This window comes from Oncorhynchus mykiss, chromosome 24, assembly GCF_057628025.1.
Source record: "Oncorhynchus mykiss isolate SJ-2025 chromosome 24, ASM5762802v1, whole genome shotgun sequence".
Taxonomy (NCBI): Eukaryota; Metazoa; Chordata; class Actinopteri; order Salmoniformes; family Salmonidae; genus Oncorhynchus; species Oncorhynchus mykiss.
Genome location: NC_143045.1, coordinates 14,191,710 through 14,217,707, shown reverse-complemented (window position 1 = coordinate 14,217,707; position 25,998 = coordinate 14,191,710). Strand labels below are relative to the sequence as shown.

The following is a 25,998-nucleotide window of genomic DNA, read 5'->3' as shown; positions in this document are numbered from 1 at the left end:
AAGGATGAGATTCTCTCCCGGGAGGTTCCTTCCAGCGTGGATTCCTTGATTGAACTCGCTATTCGCATTGAGCGACGGGTTGATCTTCGTCACCGAGCTCGTGGAAAGGAGCTCGCGCTCTCCGTCGCCTCCCTCTCCGCATCACTACCATCTTCCTCTGCCGGCTCGGGTGCTGAGTCCATGCAGCTGGGAGGTATCCGCATCTCGACTGAGGAGAGGGAACGGAGAATCACCAACCGCCTCTGTCTCTATTGCGGTTCCGCTGGTCATTTTGTCACTTCATGTCCAGTAAAAGGCCAGAGCTCGTCAGTAAGCGGAGGGCTACTGGTGAGCGCTACTACTCCTGTCTCTCCTTCAAGATCCTGCACTACCTTGTCGGTCCATCTACGCTGGACCGGTTCGTCAGCTTCCTGCAGTGCCTTAATAGACTCTGGGGCGGAGGGCTGTTTTATGGACGAGACCTGGGCTCGGGAACATGACATTCCTCTCAGACAGTTAAAGGAGCCCACGGCCTTGTTCGCCCTGGATGGTAGTCCTCTCCCCAGGATTCAGCGTGAGACGCTACCTTTAACCCTCACTGTTTCTGGTAATCATAGTGAAACCATTTCTTTTTTAATTTTTCGTTCACCTTTTACACCTGTTGTTTTGGGCCATCCCTGGCTAGTTTGTCATAATCCTTCCATTAATTGGTCTAGTAATTCTATCCTCTCCTGGAACGTCTCTTGTCATGTGAAATGTTTAATGTCTGCTATCCCTCCTGTTTCCTCTGTCTCTTCTTCACAGGAGGAGCCTGGTGATTTGACAGGGGTGCCGGAGGAATATCACGATCTGCGCACGGTGTTCAGTCGGTCCAGGGCCACCTCTCTTCCTCCACACCGGTCGTATGATTGTAGTATTGATCTCCTTCCGGGAACCACCCCCCCCCGGGGTAGACTATACTCTCTGTCGGCTCCCGAACGTAAGGCTCTCGAAGATTATTTGTCTGTAGCTCTTGACGCCGGTACCATAGTCCCCTCCTCCTCTCCCGCCGGAGCGGGGTTTTTTTTTGTCAAGAAGAAGGACGGGTCTCTGCGCCCCTGCATAGATTATCGAGGGCTGAATGACATAACAGTGAAGAATCGTTATCCGCTTCCTCTTATGTCTTCAGCCTTCGAGATCCTGCAGGGAGCCAGGTTTTTCACTAAGTTGGACCTTCGTAACGCTTACCATCTCGTGCGCATCAGGGAGGGGGACGAGTGGAAGACGGCGTTTAACACTCCGTTAGGGCACTTTGAATACCGGGTTCTTCCTTTCGGCCTCGCTAACGCTCCAGCTGTCTTTCAGGCATTAGTCAATGATGTCCTGAGAGACATGCTGAACATCTTTGTTTTCGTTTACCTTGACGATATCCTGATTTTTTCACCGTCACTCCAGATTCATGTTCAGCACGTTCGACGTGTCCTCCAGCGCCTTTTAGAGAATTGTCTTTTTGTGAAGGCTGAGAAGTGCACTTTTCATGCCTCCTCCGTCACATTTCTCGGTTCTGTTATTTCCGCTGAAGGCATTAAGATGGATCCCGCTAAGGTCCAAGCTGTCATTGATTGGCCCGTCCCTAAGTCACGCGTCGAGCTGCAGCGCTTTCTCGGCTTCGCGAACTTCTATCGTCGTTTCATCCGTAATTTCGGTCAGGTGGCAGCTCCTCTCACAGCCCTTACTTCTGTCAAGACGTGCTTTAAGTGGTCCGTTTCCGCCCAGGGAGCTTTTGATCTCCTCAAGAATCGTTTTACATCCGCTCCTATCCTTGTTACACCTGACGTCTCTAGACAGTTCGTTGTCGAGGTTGACGCGTCAGAGGTGGGAGTGGGAGCCATCCTTTCTCAGCGCTCCCTCTCTGACGACAAGGTCCACCCATGCGCGTATTTTTCTCATCGCCTGTCGCCGTCGGAACGTAACTATGATGTGGGTAACCGCGAACTGCTCGCCATCCGGTTAGCCCTAGGCGAATGGCGACAGTGGTTGGAGGGGGCGACCGTTCCTTTTGTCGTTTGGACTGACCATAGGAACCTTGAGTACATCCGTTCTGCCAAACGACTTAATGCGCGTCAGGCGCGTTGGGCGCTGTTTTTCGCTCGTTTCGAGTTCGTGATTTCTTATCGTCCGGGCTCTAAGAACACCAAGCCTGATGCTTTGTCTCGTCTCTTCAGTTCTTCAGTAGCCTCCACTGACCCCGAGGGGATTCTCCCTGAGGGGCGTGTTGTCGGGTTGACTGTCTGGGGAATTGAGAGGCAGGTAAAGCAAGCACTCACTCAAACTCCGTCGCCGCGCGCTTGTCCTAGGAACCTTCTTTTCGTTCCCGTTCCTACTCGTCTGGCCGTTCTTCAGTGGGCTCACTCTGCCAAGTTAGCCGGCCACCCTGGCGTTCGGGGTACGCTTGCTTCCATTCGCCAGCGTTTCTGGTGGCCCACCCGGGAGCATGACACGCGTCGTTTCGTGGCTGCTTGTTCGGTCTGCGCGCAGACTAAGTCCGGTAACTCTCCTCCTGCCGGCCGTCTCAGGCCGCTTCCTATTCCCTCTCGACCGTGGTCTCACATCGCCTTAGATTTTGTCACCGGACTGCCTTCGTCAGCGGGGAAGACTGTTATTCTTACGGTTGTCGATAGGTTCTCTAAGGCGGCTCATTTCATTCCCCTTGCTAAGCTTCCTTCTGCTAAAGAGACGGCACAAATCATCATCGAGAATGTTTTCAGAATTCATGGCCTTCCGTCAGACGTCGTTTCGGACAGAGGTCCGCAATTCACGTCTCAATTTTGGAGGGAGTTTTGCCGTTTGATTGGGGCTTCCGTCAGTCTCTCTTCCGGCTTTCACCCCCAGTCTAACGGTCAAGCAGAACGGGCCAATCAGACTATTGGTCGCATCTTACGCAGTCTTTCTTTTCGCAACCCTGCGTCTTGGTCAGAACAGCTCCCCTGGGCAGAATACGCCCACAACTCGCTTCCTTCGTCTGCGACCGGGCTATCTCCTTTTCAGAGTAGCCTCGGGTACCAGCCTCCGTTGTTCTCATCTCAGTTCGCCGAGTCCAGCGTCCCCTCCGCTCAGGCTTTTGTCCAACGTTGCGAGCGCACCTGGAAGAGGGTCAGGTCTGCACTTTGCCGTTATAGGGCGCAGACTGTGAGAGCTGCTAATAAGCGTAGAACTAAGAGCCCTAGATATTGTCGCGGTCAGAGAGTTTGGCTCTCCACTCAGAACCTTCCCCTTAAGACGGCTTCTCGCAAGTTGACCCCGCGGTTCATTGGTCCATTCCGTATCTCTCAGGTCATTAATCCTGTCGCAGTGCGACTTCTTCTTCCGCGATATCTTCGTCGCGTCCACCCGGTCTTCCATGTCTCCTGTGTTAAGCCCGTTCTTCGCGCCCCCGCTCGTCTTCCCCCCCCCCCCCCATCCTTGTCGAGGGCGCACCTATCTACAGGGTCCGTAAAATCTTGGACATGCGTCCTCGGGGCCGTGGTCATCAGTACCTAGTTGACTGGGAGGGGTACGGTCCTGAGGAGAGGAGTTGGGTTCCCTCTCGGGACGTGCTGGACCGTGCGCTGATTGATGATTTCCTCCGTTGCCGCCAGGTTTCCTCCTCGAGTGCGCCAGGAGGCGCTCGGTGAGTGGGGGGGTACTGTCATGTACTGTCATGTTGTCTTGTCTCTGTCCTTTCCCTTCACCCTGTCTCCCTCTGCTGGTCGTGTTAGGTTACCTTTTCTCCCCCGCTTTCCCCCAGCTGTCCCTTGTCTCCTCTAACTACCCATTCACCCCGTTCCCCACCTGTTCCCTTTTTCCCTCTGATTAGGTCCCTATATCTCTCTCTGTTTCTGCTCCTGTCCTTGTCGGATTCTTGTTTGTTTGTGTCATTCATGCCTGAACCAGACTGTCGTCATGTTTGCTGTAACCTTGTCCTGTCCTGTCGGAATCTGCCGGTCCATCTGAGCCTACCTATGTTTGGTAATTAAAGAAGCTCTGTTTAAGTTGATTCGCTTTTGGGTCCTCATTCACGCACCGTAACAGACAGAAGGCGTCTCCTTCCTGAGCGGTATGACGGCTGCGTGGTCCCATGGTATTTATACTTGCATACTATTGTTTGTACAGATGAACGTGGTACCTTCAGGCGTTTGGAAATTGCTCCCAAGGATGAACCAGACTTGTGGAGGTCTACCATTTTTTTTCTGAGGTTGACTGGCTGATTTCTTGGATTTTCCCATGATGTCAAGCAAAGACGCACTGCATTTGAAGGTAGGTCTTGAAATACATCCACAGGTACACCTCCAATTGACAAATGATGTAAATTAAACTAAAGCCATGACATCATTTTCTGGAATTTTCCAAGCTGTTTAAAGGCACAGTCAACTTAGTGTATGTAAACTTCTGATCCACTGGAATTGTAATACAGTGAATTATAAGTGAAATAATCTGTCTGTAAACAATTGTTGGAAACATTACTTGTGTCATGCACAAAGTAGATGTCCTAACCGACTTACCAAAACTGTAGTTTGTTAACAAGAAATTTGTGGAGTGGTTGAAAAACGAGTTTTAATGACTCCTACCTAAGTGTGTGTAAACTTTTGACTTCAACTGTATGTTGTATAGTGTTATGCTGCTGTGTGTATGTTGTATAGTGCTATGCTGCTGTGTGCTGTCTGTGTGCATGAGCTCATTGTAAGAGCTAGGGGTCTCTCTTTCTCTCCTCCCCCCTCTCTCCCACAGACCTCAGCAGAGCTCCACGTCATGTCTGTCACCTTCCCTCTGGCCACAAAGCTGCCCATTATAGACAGGGCTCAGTGACCAGAGCAGACCCTTACCAGCACCCCTCCACCCTTCTTCTTCACAGGGCTTTCCCCTTCTCCTGCTGCTCCCCCCTCTCTCTCCCTCCCCAGTTTCCAGAGTGATTGTGAATATCCCCTAGCTAGTCCAGTGTTCTCAAGGAGAGAGCAGAGTGGTTGAAGCAGGGCCAGGATCATCCCTTTTGGCTCCAATCAAACTAGTCAGCAAATCTGCTGCTGACTGATCCGCCTCCATCGCTCCTCTCATCCCCTTTCAGCCCTTATATCCCTCCTCTCATCCTTCTCTCCCCTTCCCTCGCTCCTCTCTTCCCTATTTCACCCTCTATCACTCATCTCTCTATGGCTGAAGCTCTCTATGGTTGTCTATGGCTGAAGCACTCTATGGTTGTCTATGGCTGAAGCTCTCTACGGTTGTCTATGGCTGAAGCTCTCTATGGTTGTCTATGGCTGAAGCTCTCTATAGTTGTCTATGGCTGAAGCTCTCTATGGTTGTCTATGGCTGAAGCACTCTATGGTTGTCTATGGCTGAAGCTCTCTACGGTTGTCTATGGCTGAAGCTCTCTATGGTTGTCTATGGCTGAAGCTCTCTATAGTTGTCTATGGCTGAAGCTCTCTATAGTTGTCTATGGCTGAAGCTCTCTAAGGTTGTCTATGGCTCAAGCTCTCTATGGTTGTCTATGGCTTAGACCTTCCTAATAGTGAATTGTGGTTGAGAGCAGAGAGTCCTGGAGTGGAGCTCTGTGGCCCAGAGGTGAACCAGCAGTGCTCCAGGTCTGGACAGGTCCTGATTTACTCCTGCAGTCTGGAGACAGTATGTCGACAGATCTATGTTGTGGAGTGGACCCCCGGGATCTTAAAGAGGGCCATAATTGGACTCTGTGCTTTTGGGAAACACTTGCTACAGTACTACCTAATGCTGACACCTTTTGTGAGAGAAAGAGAGAGAGTGATAGGGGGACTAGTCCTGGGGAAAGATAAAGGTAGAGAAAGGAGAGTGAAAGGGAGGTTATGAGGGGGAGGGGAGGAGGGTAGAATGAGAAGGGAGCAGAAAGAGGTAGAGTAAACTCTTCTCTCACGAGAGCTACAGGACTCCCCCCAGTGTCCTAAACTCACTCACTGCCTGACAACTCAGACAAAAGTGCAACTGAGATCCCGGGGATTCTCACCTTTTAGACACACACATACACACACACACACACATCTCACACACACACACTAACTCACACTGTGAATACATTACATTTACACACCCCACCATCTGTCTTATATACATTTAAATCTACACCCGTGTTCTCTCTTTCTCATACACGCACAAACGTATGCTTGCTGCAGCAGGAGTCAAATGGCCCAATGTGTTAAAAGTATTAGGTAAGCACAAATCCAAAAATGCTTCTCAGGCTGATATCATGTGTATACATTCAGCTGCATCTCTGACCCCCCTCTCCCCCCTCCGCCCCCTCCTCTCCCCCCTCCGCCCCCTCCTCTCCCTCAGGGGAGCTCTAAAATGGAGCGGCTTGGATTTTTGCTGAAGAATAGATGGGGTATTATTATTTGAAGCGTGTATGCTCTCGTTGGCGGTGGAGCCTGTCCAAGCACGGCGCTGATGTTTGGACGAAAGGTATATGAAAGTACACTTCAAAGCCCTGCAGCGGCCTTTATGTGGCCGGACCCTGTTTATCTTTGCAGCAGACACACGCACGCGCACAGCGAAAAATAAGGAAAGTCATTTCTATGGCAGGATTTATGAGGAAGGAGGGAGAGGTAGAGGTAAAAGGGGCAGGCCGTGCAGAAGCGAAATGACAGAAAACACCACCATTTGATATGAGTTTAACAAGAAATGTATTGTCCAGATTGGTAAAGAGAGTCTTTTTTTTTTTGGTAAAGAGAGTCTCTTAATTTTACTACTAGGGAGGAAGCTGACCAAGGAAATCCTCTGCTTTGACCGTGGCCACCGGCCACTCTGAGAGAGAGAGAGAGAGAGTGAGCCCCAACCTGCTGGTTGAGACCGTATATAAAGCCACACCTCAGCACATGAAACCAACACAGACCTTATTTGTGCAGCGCAGCACTTGGCGTCCCGTCCAATCTCTAACAGGCAGCGTTAGGGTAATGTTAGTGTTAGCAGTTTCTCCCTCTGCAAGCAGCCTCCGCCCTGCCAGCCACCTGCACACAGGGAAGAACTGAGGCATAGAGGTCAGGGGTCACAGACTAGACCAGAGGAGAGGGGTGGACAGAAAAAAGGGATGGCTGGTAAAGCTGGTGAGCCCTGCCAGCCACCTGCACAATGGAAGGGGCTGAGGCAGAGGGGTCAGCGGTTAAAGATCACCAAGGGAAGGTCATCGCTGTCTTTGGGTGCACATGGAGGAATGTCCCTAATTTATACTGTGGACAAAGACAGGAGAGAGGGAAGGGGTGAAAGGAGTTAGGGAGGAGTAAAGAAGAGACAGAGGGGGGCTAGATAGGGGTTCAGAGACAGGGTAGTGAGGGGTAAAGAGAGAGACGGTGGAGAATGAGAGACATAGTTGAGTAAGAAGGGTAAAGAGCGACAGACGAGACTGAGTGGGGAAGCAGGAGAGTTCCCTTTAACACACTACAGTCCTGGTTCTTGTGTAGCTAGCTGTTTAAGTTTGGCATTGCTAATCTGACCTCCATAAATCAAGCCCCAAATATCATCCATCAACACTGAGATCTCTCTCTCACACGCACCCTAACAGGTTGAAAAAACACAACTGCAAGCTCAAACTATCTCAACTCAATCATAAGCCCTCTGACAGGCTGGATTTCTAAACCAGAAGCCAAATAACAGAATAGGCTTTGTGTGATACTCTGCAGAACGCTAAGAGAGAGGAGAGAGAGAGCAGTGAGAGAAGAAAAGAGTGCGAAGGAAAATCTTGGAGAGGGGGGGGGGGGGGGTTCTAGTGGCCTTAGTGAGTAACTGTTGTCGTGGTGGTGTGGTGTGTTCCAAACGGCAGGCTGGGGAGTTGGTAGGAGCTGCAGCCTCTTCTCAGCTGCCTCGATGGGTGTCACTGACTCACACCAATACACCAAAATAACTCCACTACACACACACACACACACACACACACACACATACACACACACACAAGTAAAATATAACTTTTGAAAGAAAGGAAAAGGTTTGGGTAATCACTCTTTGGCTCTTGATTGTGTGCTCATGCACCCCCCCCCCCCACCCACCCACCCACCCCCCCCACCCCACCCCACCCCACCCCCATAACTCTGGCTAGTTGTAATAGATGAGGATAGCAGAGTGCATGTTTACGAGCGCGAGTGCTGGACTTGGCAGGCCTGAACGCTCCTTCAGTGTCTCACAGTTCATCACAGCTCAGTGTCTGGGCCCTGACTCAACCCGTGTCTCTTACACACAGTTTACATGGGGGGGGGGGTGGGGGGGGGGGGGGGGCTGTCATGCACCCAACCAAACCCCCCACTACCCCCATACTGCACCTATCCCTGTTCACCCCCACCCCTCTCTCTATCCCTAACCGCCCTGGCTTACTGTACCCCTTATAGCCCTTTGTGGCTGCACAGTATCTGTCTTATTGTTTGAAATTGTGCATTGATTAAGTACAGTACTACCAAATACAATTTTTTTGCCATTTACTCAACAATCTCTTTCTGTCTCTCTCTAACTTCCTCTTTCCTTCTCTGTCTCTCTGTCTGTCTGTCTCTCTCTTTCTTTCTTTGTCTGTCTCTCTCTCTCTCTCTCTCTCTCTCTTTCTTTGTCTGTCTCTCTTTCTTTGTCTGTCTCTCTCTTTCTTTGTATGTCTCTCTCTTTCTTTGTCTGTCTCTCTCTTTCTTTGTCTGTCTCTCTCTCTCTCTTTCTTTGTCTGTCTCTCTTTCTTTGTCTGTCTCTCTCTCTTTCTTTGTATGTCTCTCTCTTTCTTTGTCTGTCTCTCTCTCTCTCTTTCTTTGTCTGTCTCTCTTTCTTTGTCTGTCTCTCTCTCTCTCTTTCTTTGTCTGTCTCTCTTTCTTTGTCTGTCTCTCTTTCTTTGTCTGTCTCTCTTTCTTTGTCTGTCTCTCTCTCTTTCTTTGTCTGTCTCTCTCTCTTTCTTTGTATGTCTCTCTCTTTCTTTGTCTGTCTGTCTCTCTTTCTTTGCCTGTCTGTCTCTCTCTCTCTTTCTTTGTCTGTCTCTCTCTCGCTTTGTTTGTCTCTCTCTCTCTCTTTCTTTGTCTGTCTTTCTCTCGCTTTGTCTCTCTCTCTCGCTTTGTCTGTCTCTCTCTCGCTTTGTCTCTCTCTCTTTCTTTGTCTGTCTGTCTCTCTCTCGCTTTGTCTCTCTCTCTCTCTGTCTCTCTCTAGTGGTCGTATGTGTTGGAGAAGCCTAACACTGGTCAGCAGACGGCACGCAGCTCACACGGACCCTCACCAAGAGGAGGACCATGCAGGTAGAACACACAGATCACCCTCACCACGAGGAGGACCATGCAGGTAGAACACACAGATCACCCTCACCACGAGGAGGACCATGCAGGTAGAACACACAGATCACCCTCACCAAGAGGAGGACCATGCAGGTAGAACACACAGATCACTCTCACCAAGAGGTGGACCATGCAGGTAGAACACACAGATCACCCTCACCACGAGGAGGACCATGCAGGTAGAACACACAGATCACCCTCACCAAGAGGAGGACCATGCAGGTAGAACACACAGATCACTCTCACCAAGAGGAGGACCATGCAGGTAGAACACACAGATCACTCTCACCACGAGGAGGACCATGCAGCTAGAATACACAGATCACCCTCACCAAGAGGTGAACCATGCAGGCAGAACACACAGATCACCCTCACCAAGAGGTGGACCATGCAGGTAGAACACACAGATCACCCTCACCAATAGGAGGACCATGCAGGTAGAACACACAGATCACCCTCACCAAGAGGTGAACCATGCAGGCAGAACACACAGATCACTCTCACCAAGAGGTGGACCATGCAGGTAGAACACACATATCACCCTCACCAAGAGGAGAACCATGCAGGTGTTTCGGTTCCTTATGCCATATGATTGTTTAAACCTCCAGAAAAAGTCTTAATCTTTACTTCACCTAAGAAGCCAAACAGTCCCCGAGCCTAAATGAATTAATGAGACAGCTAACTGAGGGTGAATGGGCCGGTGTGAGAGGCAGACGCAAGTGAGGTGAAGTTAACAGGCTATTTTAAAGGGCCAGACTATTCCCCAGGCCTGGGTACTTGTGGCTATACATTATGCTATAAGCCTCCCAGTGTGGACCAGTGACAATGGCTAGCCTGTATAGCAGCCTCCGTCACAGAGTGTGTTTAAACTTCAGAAACCACAAGGTAGCGTTTACACGCGGTCAACACACCCCCATGCGCACACACACTGTAACGGACACACACACGTGGATAAGCGCATACGCACACACACGTGCACTCTCACCATAGACAACCCTCACTGAGCACTGTTTGCGTTAACCAAACAAACCTGTGTCTTCAGCCATTTATTTTCAGGCTTGCAGGTTTTTTTTCTCTCCCTCTCTTTTTTTTAAAAGTGCACATCTGCCAATGGTTTGTGAATCAGGCGGCTAAATTTACCACTTCGCGGTTAAACATTTTTATTCCTGGTTGTTTGGTGAGTAAATTTGGGTTGTTAGTGGGGGTTAAAGAAGGATGATGTTTAAACCGTTAAATAAATACCCACCACACCTTTTACCTGCTGGTGGAAAACCACATTTCATTCATTCATTCACAGGGGAAATGTGGAAGAACATTTTTATCCTAACGGGTGAAAAAGTAGAAACACACACGCGGACGTACGTTTCCACACCAGGCATTTCTGTCCCCTCCTGTCCTAACCCTAACCCTAACCCTAACCTTCTGTCCTAACCCTAACCCTAACCCTCCTGTCCTAACCCTAACCCTAACCCTAACCCTCCTGTCCTAACCCTAACCCTAACCCTCCTGTCCTAACCCTAACCCTAACCCTAACCCTCCTGTCCTAACCCTAACCCTAACCCTAACCCTCCTGTCCTAACCCTAACCCTAACCCTAACCCTCCTGTCCTAACCCTAACCCTAACCCTAACCCTAACCCTCCTGTCCTAACCCTAACCCTAACCCTAACCCACACCAGGCATTTCTGTCCCCTCCTGTCCTAACCCTAACCCTAACCCTAACCCACACCAGGCATTTCTGTCCCCTCCTGTCCTAACCCTAACCCTAACCCTAACCCTCCTGTCCTAACCCTAACCCTAACCCTAACCCTCCTGTCCTAACCCTAACCCTAACCCTAACCCTCCTGTCCTAACCCTATCCCTAACACACACGCGGACGTACGTTTCCACACCAGGCATTTCTGTCCCCTCCTGTCCTAACCCTAACCCTAACCCTAACCCTAACCCTCCTGTCCTAACCCTAACCCTAACCCTCCTGTCCTAACCCTAACCCTAACTCTCCTGTCCTAACCCTAACCCTAACCCTCCTGTCCTAACCCTAACCCTAACCCTCCTGTCCTAACCCTAACCCTAACCCTCCTGTCCTAACCCTAACCCTAACCCTCCTGTCCTAACCCTAACCCTAACACACGCGGACATACGTTTCCACACCAGGCATTTCTGTCCCCTCCTGTCCTATGCTTAGACATGGGCTGTTTCCTGTGTATATCAACAGTTAATCCACTCTGGAGTTTACGTGAGTGCCTCCATACCGACGAAACATCTATGAGTGTCTCAGAAAATAGGTATTGTGTGTGTATGCTCTAGTCTGTTTGTTACAATTAGTTTGTTAGTATTTCAGATGATTTGTTACTCAATGTGTTTGTGGGTCAAGATCTGAGCGACATGTGCATGTTCCTGTGTGTGTGTGTGTGGGTGTGTGTGTGTGTGTGTTCCTAAACTGTCCCTCTCTCTCTCTCTCTCTCTCTCTCTATCCATCACCCAGGTAAGGAACGTGGTGAATGATGCGGGGGATGTTCTGGAGTTCAGGGACCAGGTCACCAAAGCCTCTCCGGCCCACGGTCACCTAGTGGTCACCACCTCTCTCCAGTGCTACGCCTCCAGTGCTAAGAACTGGAACACACCTCTCATTTTTGACCTGAAGGAGGGGACCGTCAGCCTCATTATACAGGCTGAGAGGTAAGTCTCTCTTTATCCTTGTATCTCATTCTGTCCCTCCTCCATTTCTTAGTCTTTCCCATATTGCCTATCCGTGTTGCACCTATCTCCCTGTTGCGCCTATCTCCCTGTTGCACCTACAGTGCCTTGCGAAAGTATTCGGCCCCCTTGAACTTTGCGACCTTTTGCCACATTTCAGGCTTCAAACATAAAGATATAAAACTGTATTTTTTTGTGAAGAATCAACAACAAGTGGGACACAATCATGAAGAACAAGGAACACACCAGGCAGGTCCGAGATACTGTTGTGAAGAAGTTTAAAGCCGGATTTGGATACAAAAAGATTTCCCAAGCTTTAAACATCCCAAGGAGCACTGTGCAAGCGATAATATTGAAATGTAAGGAGTATCAGACCACTGCAAATCTACCAAGACCTGGCCGTCCCTCTAAACTTTCAGCTCATACAAGGAGAAGACTGATCAGAGATGCAGCCAAGAGGCCCATGATCACTCTGGATGAACTGCAGAGATCTACAGCTGAGGTGGGAGACTCTGTCCATAGGACAACAATCAGTCGCATATTGCACAAATCTGGCCTTTATGGAAGAGTGGCAAGAAGAAAGCCATTTCTTAAAGATATCCATAAAAAGTGTTGTTTAAAATTTGCCACAAGCCACCTGGGAGACACACCAAACATGTGGAAGAAGGTGCTCTGGTCAGATGAAACCAAAATTGAACTTTTTGGCAACAATGCAAAACGTTATGTTTGGCGTAAAAGCAACACAGCAGAACACACCATCCCCACTGTCAAACATGGTGGTGGCAGCATCATGGTTTGGGCCTGCTTTTCTTCAGCAGGGACAGGGAAGATGGTTAAAATTGATGGGAAGATGGATGGAGCCAAATACAGGACCATTCTGGAAGAAAACCTGATGGAGTCTGCAAAAGACCTGAGACTGGGACGGAGATTTGTCTTCCAACAAGACAATGATCCAAAACATAAAGCAAAATCTACAATGGAATGGTTCAAAAATAAACATATCCAGGTGTTAGAATGGCCAAGTCAAAGTCCAGACCTGAATCCAATCGAGAATCTGTGGAAAGAACTGAAAACTGCTGTTCACAAATGCTCTCCATCCAACCTCACTGAGCTCGAGCTGTTTTGCAAGGAGGAATGGGAAAAAAATTCAGTCTCTCGATGTGCAAAACTGATAGAGACATACCCCAAGCGACTTACAGCTGTAATCACAGCAAAAGGTGGCGCTACAAAGTATTAACTTAAGGGGGCTGAATAATTTTGTACGCCCAATTTTTCAGTTTTTGATTTGTTAAAAAAGTTTGAAATATCCAATAAATGTCGTTCCACTTCATGATTGTGTCCCACTTGTTGTTGATTCTTCACAAAAAAATACAGTTTTATATCTTTATGTTTGAAGCCTGAAATGTGGCAAAAGGTCGCAAAGTTCAAGGGGGCCGAATACTTTCGCAAGGCACTGTATCTCCCTGTTGCGCCGATCTCTGGACCCCCTCTCCTTTTCTTTCCCTCCCCCTCTCTCACTCTGTGTGTGTGCGTCTGTGTGTGTGTGTGTGTTTGTGAGAACTGTGTGTGAGAGTGCGAGTGTGTGCCATTAGCAGAGCAGGTCTGGCTATGGAAGCCTGACTGCAGTGGGGAACAAAGAGATGGACATTTATCATTCTCTCCTCTGGGTTGTTCCACCTCTTAAAGCACCAGAAAGAGGATTTCAACTCCCACCATCTCAGATTGTTCTGAAATAGTTTCTGCTGATAGAAACAGATAAGATGAGCATTCCTGCATCATTACTTTGTTGAAATATAATTTGATCTCTGAGAAATTACGATAATTCATTGCACCCAAATTGTCCATTTTAATGTAATGTATGTAATGTATTCATCCTATATAATGTGTTATTCATGTGTTCATCCTATGTAATGTATTCACCCTATGTAATGTGTTCAACCTATGTAATGTGTTCATCCTATGTAATGCGTTCATCCTATGTAATGTGTTCATCCTATGTAATGTATTCATCCTATGTAATGTATTCACCTGATATAATGTAATCATCTTATGTAATGTTTTTAATATATTAAATAAATATAGTACCTAACATCTGATTTGGACCAAACTTTTTTATAACAATGAGTAAGAGACGAGGATCCAAAGTAATTGTCAAAAGCCCCACTCGGACCCCCCACACCCCACGCCAATCCCACCCCAACAAGGAGGTTATAGCGTCAGCTCTCTGACAAGTAATATGGAGCTGTGGCTCAGAGTATTGTTTGTTCATCCTATGTAATGTATTCATTATATGTAATGTGTTCATCCTATGTAATGTGTTCATCCTATGTAATGTGTTCATCCTATGTAATGTATTCATCCTATGTAATGTGTTCATCCTATGTAATGTGTTCATCCTATGCAATGTATTCATCATATGTAATGTATTCATCCTATGTAATGTGTTCATCCTATGTAATGTGTTCATCCTATGTAATGTATTCATCCTATGTAATGTATTCATCCTATGTAATGTGTTCATGTGTTCATCCTATAATGTATTCATGTGTTCAACCTATGTAATATGTTCATCCTATGTAATGTATTCATCCTATGTAATGTATTCATGTGTTCATCCTATGTAATGTGTTCATCCTATGTAATGTGTTCATCCTATGTAATGTGTTCATGTGTTCATCCAATGTAATGTGTTCATCCTATGTAATGTGTTCATCCTATTTAATGTGCTCATCCTATGTAATGTATTCCCACTATGTAATGTGTTCATCCTATATAATGTATTCATGTGTTCATCCTATGTAATGTATTCATCCTATGTAATGTATTCCCACTATGTAATGTGTTCATCCTATATAATGTGTTCATCCTATGTAATGTGTTCATCCTATGTAATGTATTCATCCTATGTAATGTATTCCCACTATGTAATGTATTCATCCTATGTAATGTATTCATCCTATGTAATGTATTCATCCTATGTAATGTATGCATCCTATGTAATGTATTCATCCTATGTAATGTATTCATCCTATGTAATGTATTCATTATATGTAATGTATTCATCCTATGTAATGTATTCATCCTATTTAATGTGCTCATCCTATGTAATGTATTCCCACTATGTAATGTGTTCATCCTATGTAATGTGTTCATCCTATGTAATGTATTCATCCTATGTAATGTATTCATCCTATGTAATGTATTCATCCTATGTAATGTATTCATCCTATGTAATGTATTCATTATATGTAATGTGTTCATCCTATGTAATGTGTTCATCCTATGTAATGTGTTCATCCTATGTAATGTATTCATCCTATGTAATGTGTTCATCCGATGTAATGTATTCATCCTATGTAATGTATTCATCCTATGTAATGTGTTCATCCTATGTAATGTGTTCATCCTATGTAATGTATTCATCCTATGTAATGTATTCACACTATGTAATGTGTTCATCCTATGTAATGTGTTCATGTGTTCAACCTATGTAATGTGTTCATCCTATGTAATGTATTCATCCTATGTAATGTATTCATGTGTTCATCCTATGTAATGTATTCATCCTATGTAATGTGTTCATCCTATGTAATGTATTCATCCTATGTAATGTGTTCATCCTATGTAATGTATTCATCCTATGTAATGTGTTCATCCGATGTAATGTATTCATCCTATGTAATGTATTCATCCTATGTAATGTATTCACACTATGTAATGTGTTCATCCTATGTAATGTGTTCATGTGTTCATCCAATGTAATGTGTTCATCCTATGTAATGTGTTCATCCAATGTAATGTGTTCTTCCTATGTAATGTGTTCATGTGTTCAACCTATGTAATGTGTTCATCCTATGTAATGTATTCATCCTATGTAATGTATTCATCCTATGTAATGTGTTCATCCTATGTAATGTGTTCATCCTATGTAATGTGTTCATGTGTTCATCCAATGTAATGTGTTCATCCTATGTAATGTGTTCATCCTATGTAATGTGTTCATCCTATGTAATGTGTTCATGTGTTCATCCAATGTAATGTGTTCATCCTATGTAATGTGTTCATCCTATGTAATGTGCTAATCCTATGTAATGTATTCCCACTATGTAATGTGTTCATCCTATATAATGTATTCATGTGTTCATCCTATGTAATGTATTCACCCTATGTAATTTATTCATCCTATGTAATGTGTTCATCCTATGTAATGTATTCATGTGTTCATCCTATGTAATGTGTTCATCCTATGTAATGTGTTCATCCTATGTAATGTGTTTATCCTATGTAATGTATTCATGTGTTCATCCTATGTAATGTAATCATCCTATGTAATGTGTTCATGTATTCATCCTATTTAATGTGTTCATCCTATGTAATGTATTCACCCTATGTAATGTATTCATCCTATGTAATGTGTTCATCCTATGTAATGTATTCATCATATGTAATGTATTCATCCTATGTAATGTATTCATTATATGTAATGTGTTCATCCTATGTAATGTGTTCATCCTATGTAATGTATTCATCCTATGTAATGTATTCATCCTATGTAATGTGTTCATCCTATGTAATGTATTCATCATATGTAATGTATTCATCTTATGTAATGTATTCATTATATGTAATGTATTCATCCTATGTAATGTATTCATCCTATGTAATGTTTTCATTATATGAAATGTATTCATCCTATGTAATGTGTTCATCCTATGTAATGTGTTCATCCTATGTAATGTATTCATCCTATGTAATGTGTTCATCCTATGTAATGTGTTCATCCTATGTAATGTATTCATCCTATGTAATGTGTTCATCCTATGTAATGTATTAATCCTATGTAATGTATTCATCCTATGTAATGTATTCATTATATGTAATGTATTCATCCTATGTAATGTGTTCATCCTATCAAATGTATTCATCCTATGTAATGTGTTCATCCTATGTAATGTGTTCATCCTATGTAATGTATTCCCACTATGTAATGTGTTCATCCTATGTAATGTGTTCATCCTATGTATTGTGTTCATCCTATGTAATGTATTCATCCTATGTAATGTGTTCATCCGATGTAATGTATTCATCCTATGTAATGTATTCATCCTATGTAATGTGTTCATCCTATGTAATGTGTTCATCCTATGTAATGTATTCATCCTATGTAATGTATTCACACTATGTAATGTGTTCATCCTATGTAATGTGTTCATCCTATGTAATGTGTTCATCCTATGTAATGTATTCACACTATGTAATGTGTTCATCCTATGTAATGTGTTCATGTGTTCAACCTATGTAATGTGTTCATCCTATGTAATGTATTCATCCTATGTAATGTATTCATCCTATGTAATGTGTTCATCCTATGTAATGTATTCATCCTATGTAATGTGTTCATCCTATGTAATGTATTCTTCCTATGTAATGTGTCCATCCGATGTAATGTATTCATCCTATGTAATGTATTCATCCTATGTAATGTATTCACACTATGTAATGTGTTCATCCTATGTAATGTGTTCATGTGTTCATCCAATGTAATGTCTTCATCCTATGTAATGTGTTCATCCAATGTAATGTGTTCTTCCTATGTAATGTGTTCATGTGTTCAACCTATGTAATGTGTTCATCCTATGTAATGTATTCATCCTATGTAATGTGTTCATCCTATGTAATGTGTTCATCCTATGTAATGTGTTCATGTGTTCATCCAATGTAATGTGTTCATCCTATGTAATGTGTTCATCCTATGTAATGTGCTCATCCTATGTAATGTATTCCCACTATGTAATGTGTTCATCCTATATAATGTATTCATGTGTTCATCCTATGTAATGTATTCACCCTATGTAATTTATTCATCCTATGTAATGTGTTCATCCTATGTAATGTGTTCATCCTATGTAATGTGTTCATCCTATGTAATGTGTTCATGTGTTCATCCAATGTAATGTGTTCATCCTATGTAATGTGTTCATCCTATGTAATGTGCTCATCCTATGTAATGTATTCCCACTATGTAATGGGTTCATCCTATATAATGTATTCATGTGTTCATCCTATGTAATGTAATCAACCTATGTAATGTATTCATCCTATGTAATGTGTTCATGTATTCATCCTATGTAATGTGTTCATCCTATGTAATGTATTCATCCTATGTAATGTATTCATGTGTTCATCCTATGTAATGTGTTCATCCTATGTAATGTATTCATCCTACGTAATGTGTTCATCCGATGTAATGTATTCATCCTATGTAATGTATTCATCCTATGTAATGTGTTCATCCTATGTAATGTGTTCATCCTATGTAATGTATTCATCCTATGTAATGTATTCACACTATGTAATGTGTTCATCCTATGTAATGTGTTCATGTGTTCAACCTATGTAATGTGTTCATCCTATGTAATGTATTCATCCTATGTAATGTATTCATGTGTTCATCCTATGTAATGTATTCATCCTATGTAATGTGTTCATCCTATGTAATGTATTCATCCTATGTAATGTGTTCATCCTATGTAATGTATTCATCCTATGTAATGTGTTCATCCGATGTAATGTATTCATCCTATGTAATGTATTCATCCTATGTAATGTATTCACACTATGTAATGTGTTCATCCTATGTAATGTGTTCATGTGTTCATCCAATGTAATGTGTTCATCCTATGTAATGTGTTCATCCAATGTAATGTGTTCTTCCTATGTAATGTGTTCATGTGTTCAACCTATGTAATGTGTTCATCCTATGTAATGTATTCATCCTATGTAATGTGTTCATCCTATGTAATGTGTTCATCCTATGTAATGTGTTCATCCTATGTAATGTGTTCATGTGTTCATCCAATGTAATGTGTTCATCCTATGTAATGTGTTCATCCTATGTAATGTGCTCATCCTATGTAATGTATTCCCACTATGTAATGTGTTCATCCTATATAATGTATTCATGTGTTCATCCTATGTAATGTATTCACCCTATGTAATTTATTCATCCTATGTAATGTGTTCATCCTATGTAATGTGTTCATCCTATGTAATGTGTTCATCCTATGTAATGTGTTCATGTGTTCATCCAATGTAATGTGTTCATCCTATGTAATGTGTTCATCCTATGTAATGTGCTCATCCTATGTAATGTATTCCCACTATGTAATGTGTTCATCCTATATAATGTATTCATGTGTTCATCCTATGTAATGTATTCACCCTATGTAATTTATTCATCCTATGTAATGTGTTCATCCTATGTAATGTGTTCATCCTATGTAATGTGTTCATCCTATGTAATGTGTTCATGTATTCATCCTATGTAATGTGTTCATCCTATGTAATGTGTTCATCCTATGGAATGTATTCATGTGTTCATCCTATGTAATGTATTCATGTGTTCAACCTATGTAATGTGTTCATCCTATGTAATGTGTTCATCCTATGTAATGTGCTCATCCTATGTAATGTATTCCCACTATGTAATGGGTTCATCCTATATAATGTATTCATGTGTTCATCCTATGTAATGTAATCAACCTATGTAATGTATTCATCCTATGTAATGTGTTCATGTATTCATCCTATGTAATGTGTTCATCCTATGTAATGTATTCATCCTATGTAATGTATTCATGTGTTCATCCTATGTAATGTGTTCATCCTATGTAATGTATTCATCCTATGTAATGTGTTCATCCTATGTAATGTGCTCATGTGTTCATCCTATGTAATGTATTCATGTGTTCATCCTATGTAATATTTTCATCCTATGTAATGTGTTCATGTATTCATCCTATGTAATGTGTTCATCCTATGTAATGTGTTCATCCTATGGAATGTATTCATGTGTTCATCCTATGTAATGTATTCATGTGTTCAACCTATGTAATGTGTTCATCCTATGTAATGTATTCATCCTATGTAATGTGTTCAGCCTATGTAATGTGTTAATCCTATGTAATGTGTTCATGTATTCATCCTATGTAATGTGTTCATGTATTCACCCTATGTAATGTTTTCATCCTATGTAATGTATTCATCCTATGTAATGTGTTCATCCTATGTAATGTGTTCATCCTATGTAATGTGTTCATGTGTTTATCCTATGTAATTTATTCATCCTATGTAATGTGTTCATCCTATGTAATGTATTCATCCTATGTAATGTGTTAATCCTATGTAATGTGTTCATGTATTCATCCTATATAATGTTTTCATCCTATGTAATGTGTTCATCCTATGTAATGTGTTCATGTGTTCATCCTATGTAATGTATTCATCCTATGTAATGTGTTCATCCTATGTAATGTGTTCATCCTATGTAATGTGTTCATCCTATATAATGTATTCATGTATTCATCCTATGTAATGTGTTCATCCTATGTAATGTGTTCATCCTATGTAATGTGTTCATCCTATGTAATGTATTCATCCTATGTAATGTGTTCATCCTATGTAATGTATTCATCCTATGTAATGTGTTCATCCTATGTAATGCGTTCATCCTATGTAATGTGTTCATCCTATGTAATGTATTCATCCTATGTAATGTGTTCATCCTATGTAATGTATTCATCCTATGTAATGTGTTCATCCTATGTAATGTGTTCATCCTATGTAATGTATTCCCAGTGAGTATGAAATTGTTTTTTTCCTTGTTCAGAGAAATTAGTCATTGAAATTGTTAAGTCCCATCATCCTACATCCTGATATTACCAGGTTCTGACCACTAGATGTTGAATTTACAAAATTATATATTGACAGCAATCCAAATCATCCTAATGTTAAAAAAAATGGATTGTGTAACTCAATGATGTTACCTATAGATGATTTGGAAATGAAGCTCAAAAATGCTAATATAGATGCCATTGACTTATTTTGGATTCATGCCACTAATGCTAAAAGTTAGCATTTGAAACAGGTAAACAAAACCTAATATGCTTTCATGGGTTGCTGTCATACCTTGTCCATAGACTGCTTACAGGTTAAGTGTAACAATAAAGCTTCCGTCCCTCTCCTCGCCCCTACCTAGACTCAAACCAGGGACCCTCTCCTCAGCACACATCAACAACCTCCCACCAAGCATCGTTACCCATCGTCCTTACAGAGCAAAGGGAACAACTACTTCAAGGTCTCAGAGCGAGTGACTTCACCGATTGAAACACTATTAGCACGCACCCCGCTAACTAGCTTCCCATTTCACATCGGTTACACTCACCCCCCCTTTGACTTCACTGAACAGAGAAAAAAACGTCACCAAATTCACTGAGAATACATTACATAGGATGAAGAAACAATACTCTGAGTCACAGTTCCGTGCTGCTTGTCAGACACAGATAACTGATACTGTATAGTCGTTGATGGGATTGGCGCGTGGAGTCTGTGGGGCTTTTGACCATTTCTTTGGATTCCTCATGTCTTACTCCATGTTAAAAAAAGGGTTTGGTCCAAATTGGATGTTAAGTACTATATTTATTGAATATTATATGAATCCTATAAATTAAAATGGCCAATTTGGGTCCAATCAATTAGCTTAAATTATATTTAAACTAAATAATGTTGCAGGAATGCTAATATTTTCTGTTTCCAAATACAGAAAAGACATCAGAAGAATCTGAGATGGTGGGTGTCATGGCTTGCAGAAATGACATGGAATGACCCTAATGCTCCATTTCTCCTCAGTGTTTGTTCATCAAGTTGCCTATGAAATATAAACTATTTAGATTTCTGGCATCCCCTCTTCGCTCTGTTATGAAATTTGATTGAGAACGAGACAGTAGATGGAAATTAACTTGATAGACCCCTGACAAATACACTGAATGAATATATCAATCAAATTAACAGACTCCCTCTTATTTATTTGGTGAGATGTTTGTAATATCTTGGCTCCATCTTGCAGTTTGTTACTCTCTTCTCCTTTCTACCACTCCCACTCTCCTCTTTGTTGCGCCCTCCTTTCTCTCACTCATTCTCTTCTCCATCTCTCTGTCCCTAACCCTGCTTTCTATCACCCCCCATCTTTATCTCTCTATCCTTCCCTTTCTCCTCTTTGTTTTGGCTCCTCTCTGTCTCAGACACTTCCTGTTGGTGGATGGGACGGGGGTCTATGTGTTCTCCTACGAGGGCCGTCTCATCTCCACGCCCAGATTCCCCGGCATGAGAACGGACATCCTCAATGCCCAGTCAGTCTCCCTTAGCAACGCCACCATCGCCATCCGGGACAAGAGCGATGAGAAGGGTGAGTGGAAGGCCAGCCGAGCTGTCCCTTCACTACTACAATACTAAACTTTGTTGTCCACAGAGCAGGGCGAGATTTGCCTTAGGCTTTTTTACTCAATGACATTTACAGCCGTTAAACACATTGAAACATCAGGAGCACTTTGTCAACAAGAGGATTACACTTCACCAGGAGATAAAACGCAGGAGAAATGACTTTAGCAGGACTGGAACAATGACCATTTGCCATCATTATCCTGCTCGCTCTGTCCTCCGTCCTCTCCTCTCTTCTTTTCCTCCAGTCATCTCTCTGTTTGGTGCCCTGACGGGGAAAGCCCTGGGTGAAGGGAAGCCCCTGACTGACAAGCTGGGTGATTCACCAACCAACACACACCAACAGTCAGTCACAGCACACATTACACACTCCTGTTAGTGTGCACACACTGACATGAGAAGACTGTGCATATCTCCACGTGCCTACGTCTTAATCCATACTGTTACATTGAGCAACCTGTTAGGATTGGGGGAGGGTAAGCTGATCCTAGATCTGTGCCTCAGGGTAGCTATGGGTTCGAGTGCACCCAACAGGCCAGGGTGAAAAGGTCAGGGAGCCATGGAGAGAAGACAGAGAAGAATTAATGGTGTTGAGGGGAAAGAAGAAACTTCATAGTTAAGAGGGAGACATACAGCCTGTGTGGAAATTGGAGTGAGTGCATGTGTGTGAGAAAGAGATGCAGAGAAAGGGGGAGGGTTATGGAGGAAGAACAAGACTGAAAGGGATTAAGATAGAGGGAGTGAATTAGAGAGAGAGAAAAGGAGGAGCAGTGGCCAGGATCAGTAGTTACTGTCTCTGCCAGCACTCCACAGCTCCAAGACAGAGGAGCACTGCACTGGAGCCAGCTGGCTCTGAAACACACGCACACACACACAGTCACACACACGCATATACACCCCTGTTGGGGAGTATGGGCCAGGAGCTGTGGGGTCAGACTGCTGGCACCCCCTTCCACTCTCTTGCCTCCCCCATTTCTCCCTCTTGTCTCCCCTTTCCTCCACCTCTTCCCTCTGAGTTGAGTCTCTTCCCTCTGATCTGGGCTCAATTGTTCCCTCCTAGTCCTCCTGTGTACTCAGGGCTGTACTGGGGACTAGAGAGTGTGGAGGAGGAGAGGAGGGGGCCTGTGATTTGGGTGATCATGTGTTGAGAAGAGATGTGTATCAAAAGACACTATTGTAAGTGTATGTGTTATGGGGACTGGTGGGGTTTGACACTGGTGGTTCAGTTTGCCCTGCTTATGTGAACCAGGCCTCTCTCACACAACTTTCTGCCTCCCATTTCAGTGTGTGTGTGTGTGTGTGTGTGTGTGTGTGTGTGTGTGTTTTCCAGATGGAGGTGGTGGAGATAGCTGTGGCCCGTACAGCGAGAGGAAGATCGCAGTCATAGACAAGAACCGTGACCTGTACCTGACCGCTGTGCATCGCATCAACAGAGAACACAACATCTGCAAGATAGGTAGGAGAGAGGGAAAGAGAGAAAGGGAGGGGGAGATAGATTTCAAACTGCTTTGTGTTGTTAAGCACCTAAAGCCTACCAGATAGATCTTTCTAACCATAACCCACATGCACTATGGTCTACACACCATGTGGTAGAGCTTATAGTAGGTTATTCTGAGTGTAGTCAATAAGAGTGTGTTGTCTGTCTCTATCCTGCTCAATAGGTCCACACCATGTCCTAGAATGACTCCGCTAACATCCTGTGTGGTATTCAGGACACACAGTTCACTGTGTGGCACTATCCCGGTGCGGTCTTCACTGGACCTGCTGGCTAAAACACTCTACATGAAAGACGCCAGGTAACATGTGCACACACACACACACACACACACACACACACACACACACACACACACACATACACACACACAAACACACACAGAGAAATCAGTTCCCCATTATCGGAAATAAAAGGTACTGCTTCATCTGAAATGTTTTCATGTTGTGGTAAAGCTGTTTTAAAAGAGATTCCTGAGTGGCTGCCCTTCGGCTGAGTGGCTGTGTGTACAGAATGTATTTTTATATCTGTCGGTCTTTCCCCCTCCACAGTGAGTTCAGCCGTGCGGCCCACATCCTGAACTATGTGGGGACCCAGGTGACGGCTCGTTGGTGTACAGCAGCTTACCTACACCACTGTGCTGCATGAGTACAGCGCCTCCTTTCGCTGGGAGGACGCACTGCGCCTTTGCCGCTTTGCCAAGGTAACACACACCTGACAGGAGAGGGGACATTCTCGTGGGGACATTCTCGTGGGGACATTCTATGGTGACTCCCTGGTCCGGTGCAGAATGAGTCTGATCTGTATAGAGCAGAGCACACATCATATTCAACACCAAATACTGTACAAAACACATCTTTAAAAAACTCTTCACATTATGTTGAAAATAGAATAATGTTGTGGAATAATCCAGGGCCAAATGGCTAACACCAGGCCTGCTGTCTCCCTGGCCCTGCCCCTACCCTACCCAGGAGTGGAGGCCTGCTGTCTCCCTGGCCCTGTCCCTACCCTACCCAAGAGTGCAGGGCTGCTGTCTCCCTGGCCCTGGCCCTGCCCCTACCCTACCCAGGAGTGGAGGGCTGCTGTCTCCCTGGCCCTGCCCCTACCCTACCCAGGGGTGGAGGGCTGCGGTCTCCCTGGCCCTGCCCCTATCCTACCCAGGAGTGGAGGCCTGCTGTCTCCCTGGCCCTGTCCCTACCCTACCCAAGAGTGCAGGGCTGCTGTCTCCCTGGCCCTGGCCCTGCCCCTACCCTACCCAGGAGTGGAGGGCTGCTGTCTCCCTGGCCCTGCCCCTACCCTACCCAGGAGTGGAGGGCTGCGGTCTCCCTGGCCCTGCCCCTACCCTACCCAGGAGTGGAGGGCTGCTGTCACCCTGGCCCTGCCCCTACCCTACCCAGGAGTGGAGGGCTGCTGTCTCCCTGGCCCTGCCCCTACCCTACCCAGGAGTGGAGGGCTGCTCTGAGCCATGAGCTCTGAGCCATGAGCTCTGAGCCATGAGCTCTGAGCCCTCTCTAAAAGCCAGTTATTTATGATAAATGGTGTAATTAGCGGCCTGTAATTGCTAGCACATTGTGGGTTGCAGCACAGCAAAGCAGGGCCAGAGGGACCACAGAACCAGAGCCCTGGCCCCAGGGGAAACACTCAGCCCCCGAGAGGGGCCACGCGGGCTGGGGGGCCACAGATCAGTGAATGTGATTTCTCCTTATGGGTTCCCCCCACCATAGCGTGGTAACAACAGGCAGCGTGGGAACTCATTGTCACCCTTTGGAAGTGGGGTGTGTGTGTATCTCAATGTCTTGTCTCAGGTCTCAGTGTGTCAAATTTCTTTCCTCATTTCTGTGTGGTCTGTTCTATTGTCTCATGTCGGTCTTGTTGTCTCGTGTCTGTCCGATTGTTTATTCAAATAAAATTTGATTTATCACATGCGCGAATACAACAGGTGTAGTAGACCTTACAGTGAAATGTTTACTTACAAGACCCTAACCAACAAAGCAGTTTTAAGAAAGTACTTTTTTTTTAAAGTAAGAGATAAGAATAACAAATAAATAAAGAGCAGCAGAAAATAACAATAGCGGGGCTATATACAGGGGGTACCGGTACAGAGTCAATGTGTGGAGGCACCTGTGTCGAGGTAATTATGTACATGTAGGTAGAGTTATTAAAGTGACTATGCATAGATAATAACATAGAGTAGCAGCAGCGTAGAAGTGGGGGAGGCAATGAGTCTGGGTAGCCATTTGATTAGCTGTTCAGGAGTCTTATGGCTTGGGGGTAGAAGCTGTTTATAA

The 25,998-nt window shown here is 44.3% G+C and overlaps 1 protein-coding gene across 1 annotated transcript in view; it reads left to right on the top strand.

The window, feature by feature from the left end:
- The window catches only part of LOC110503790 (intraflagellar transport protein 80 homolog), a 77,569-nt gene that overhangs the window by 30,218 nt on the left and 21,353 nt on the right, over nucleotides 1–25,998 (top strand). The window contains 11 exon segments of the mRNA XM_036961068.2: nucleotides 9,124–9,211; nucleotides 11,625–11,922; nucleotides 22,020–22,183; nucleotides 22,464–22,532; nucleotides 23,546–23,671; nucleotides 23,877–23,892; nucleotides 23,894–23,971; nucleotides 23,973–24,011; nucleotides 24,262–24,302; nucleotides 24,305–24,343; nucleotides 24,346–24,413. Coding sequence (XP_036816963.2) covers nucleotides 9,124–9,211; nucleotides 11,625–11,922; nucleotides 22,020–22,183; nucleotides 22,464–22,532; nucleotides 23,546–23,671; nucleotides 23,877–23,892; nucleotides 23,894–23,971; nucleotides 23,973–24,011; nucleotides 24,262–24,302; nucleotides 24,305–24,343; nucleotides 24,346–24,413 — 1,026 coding nt within the window.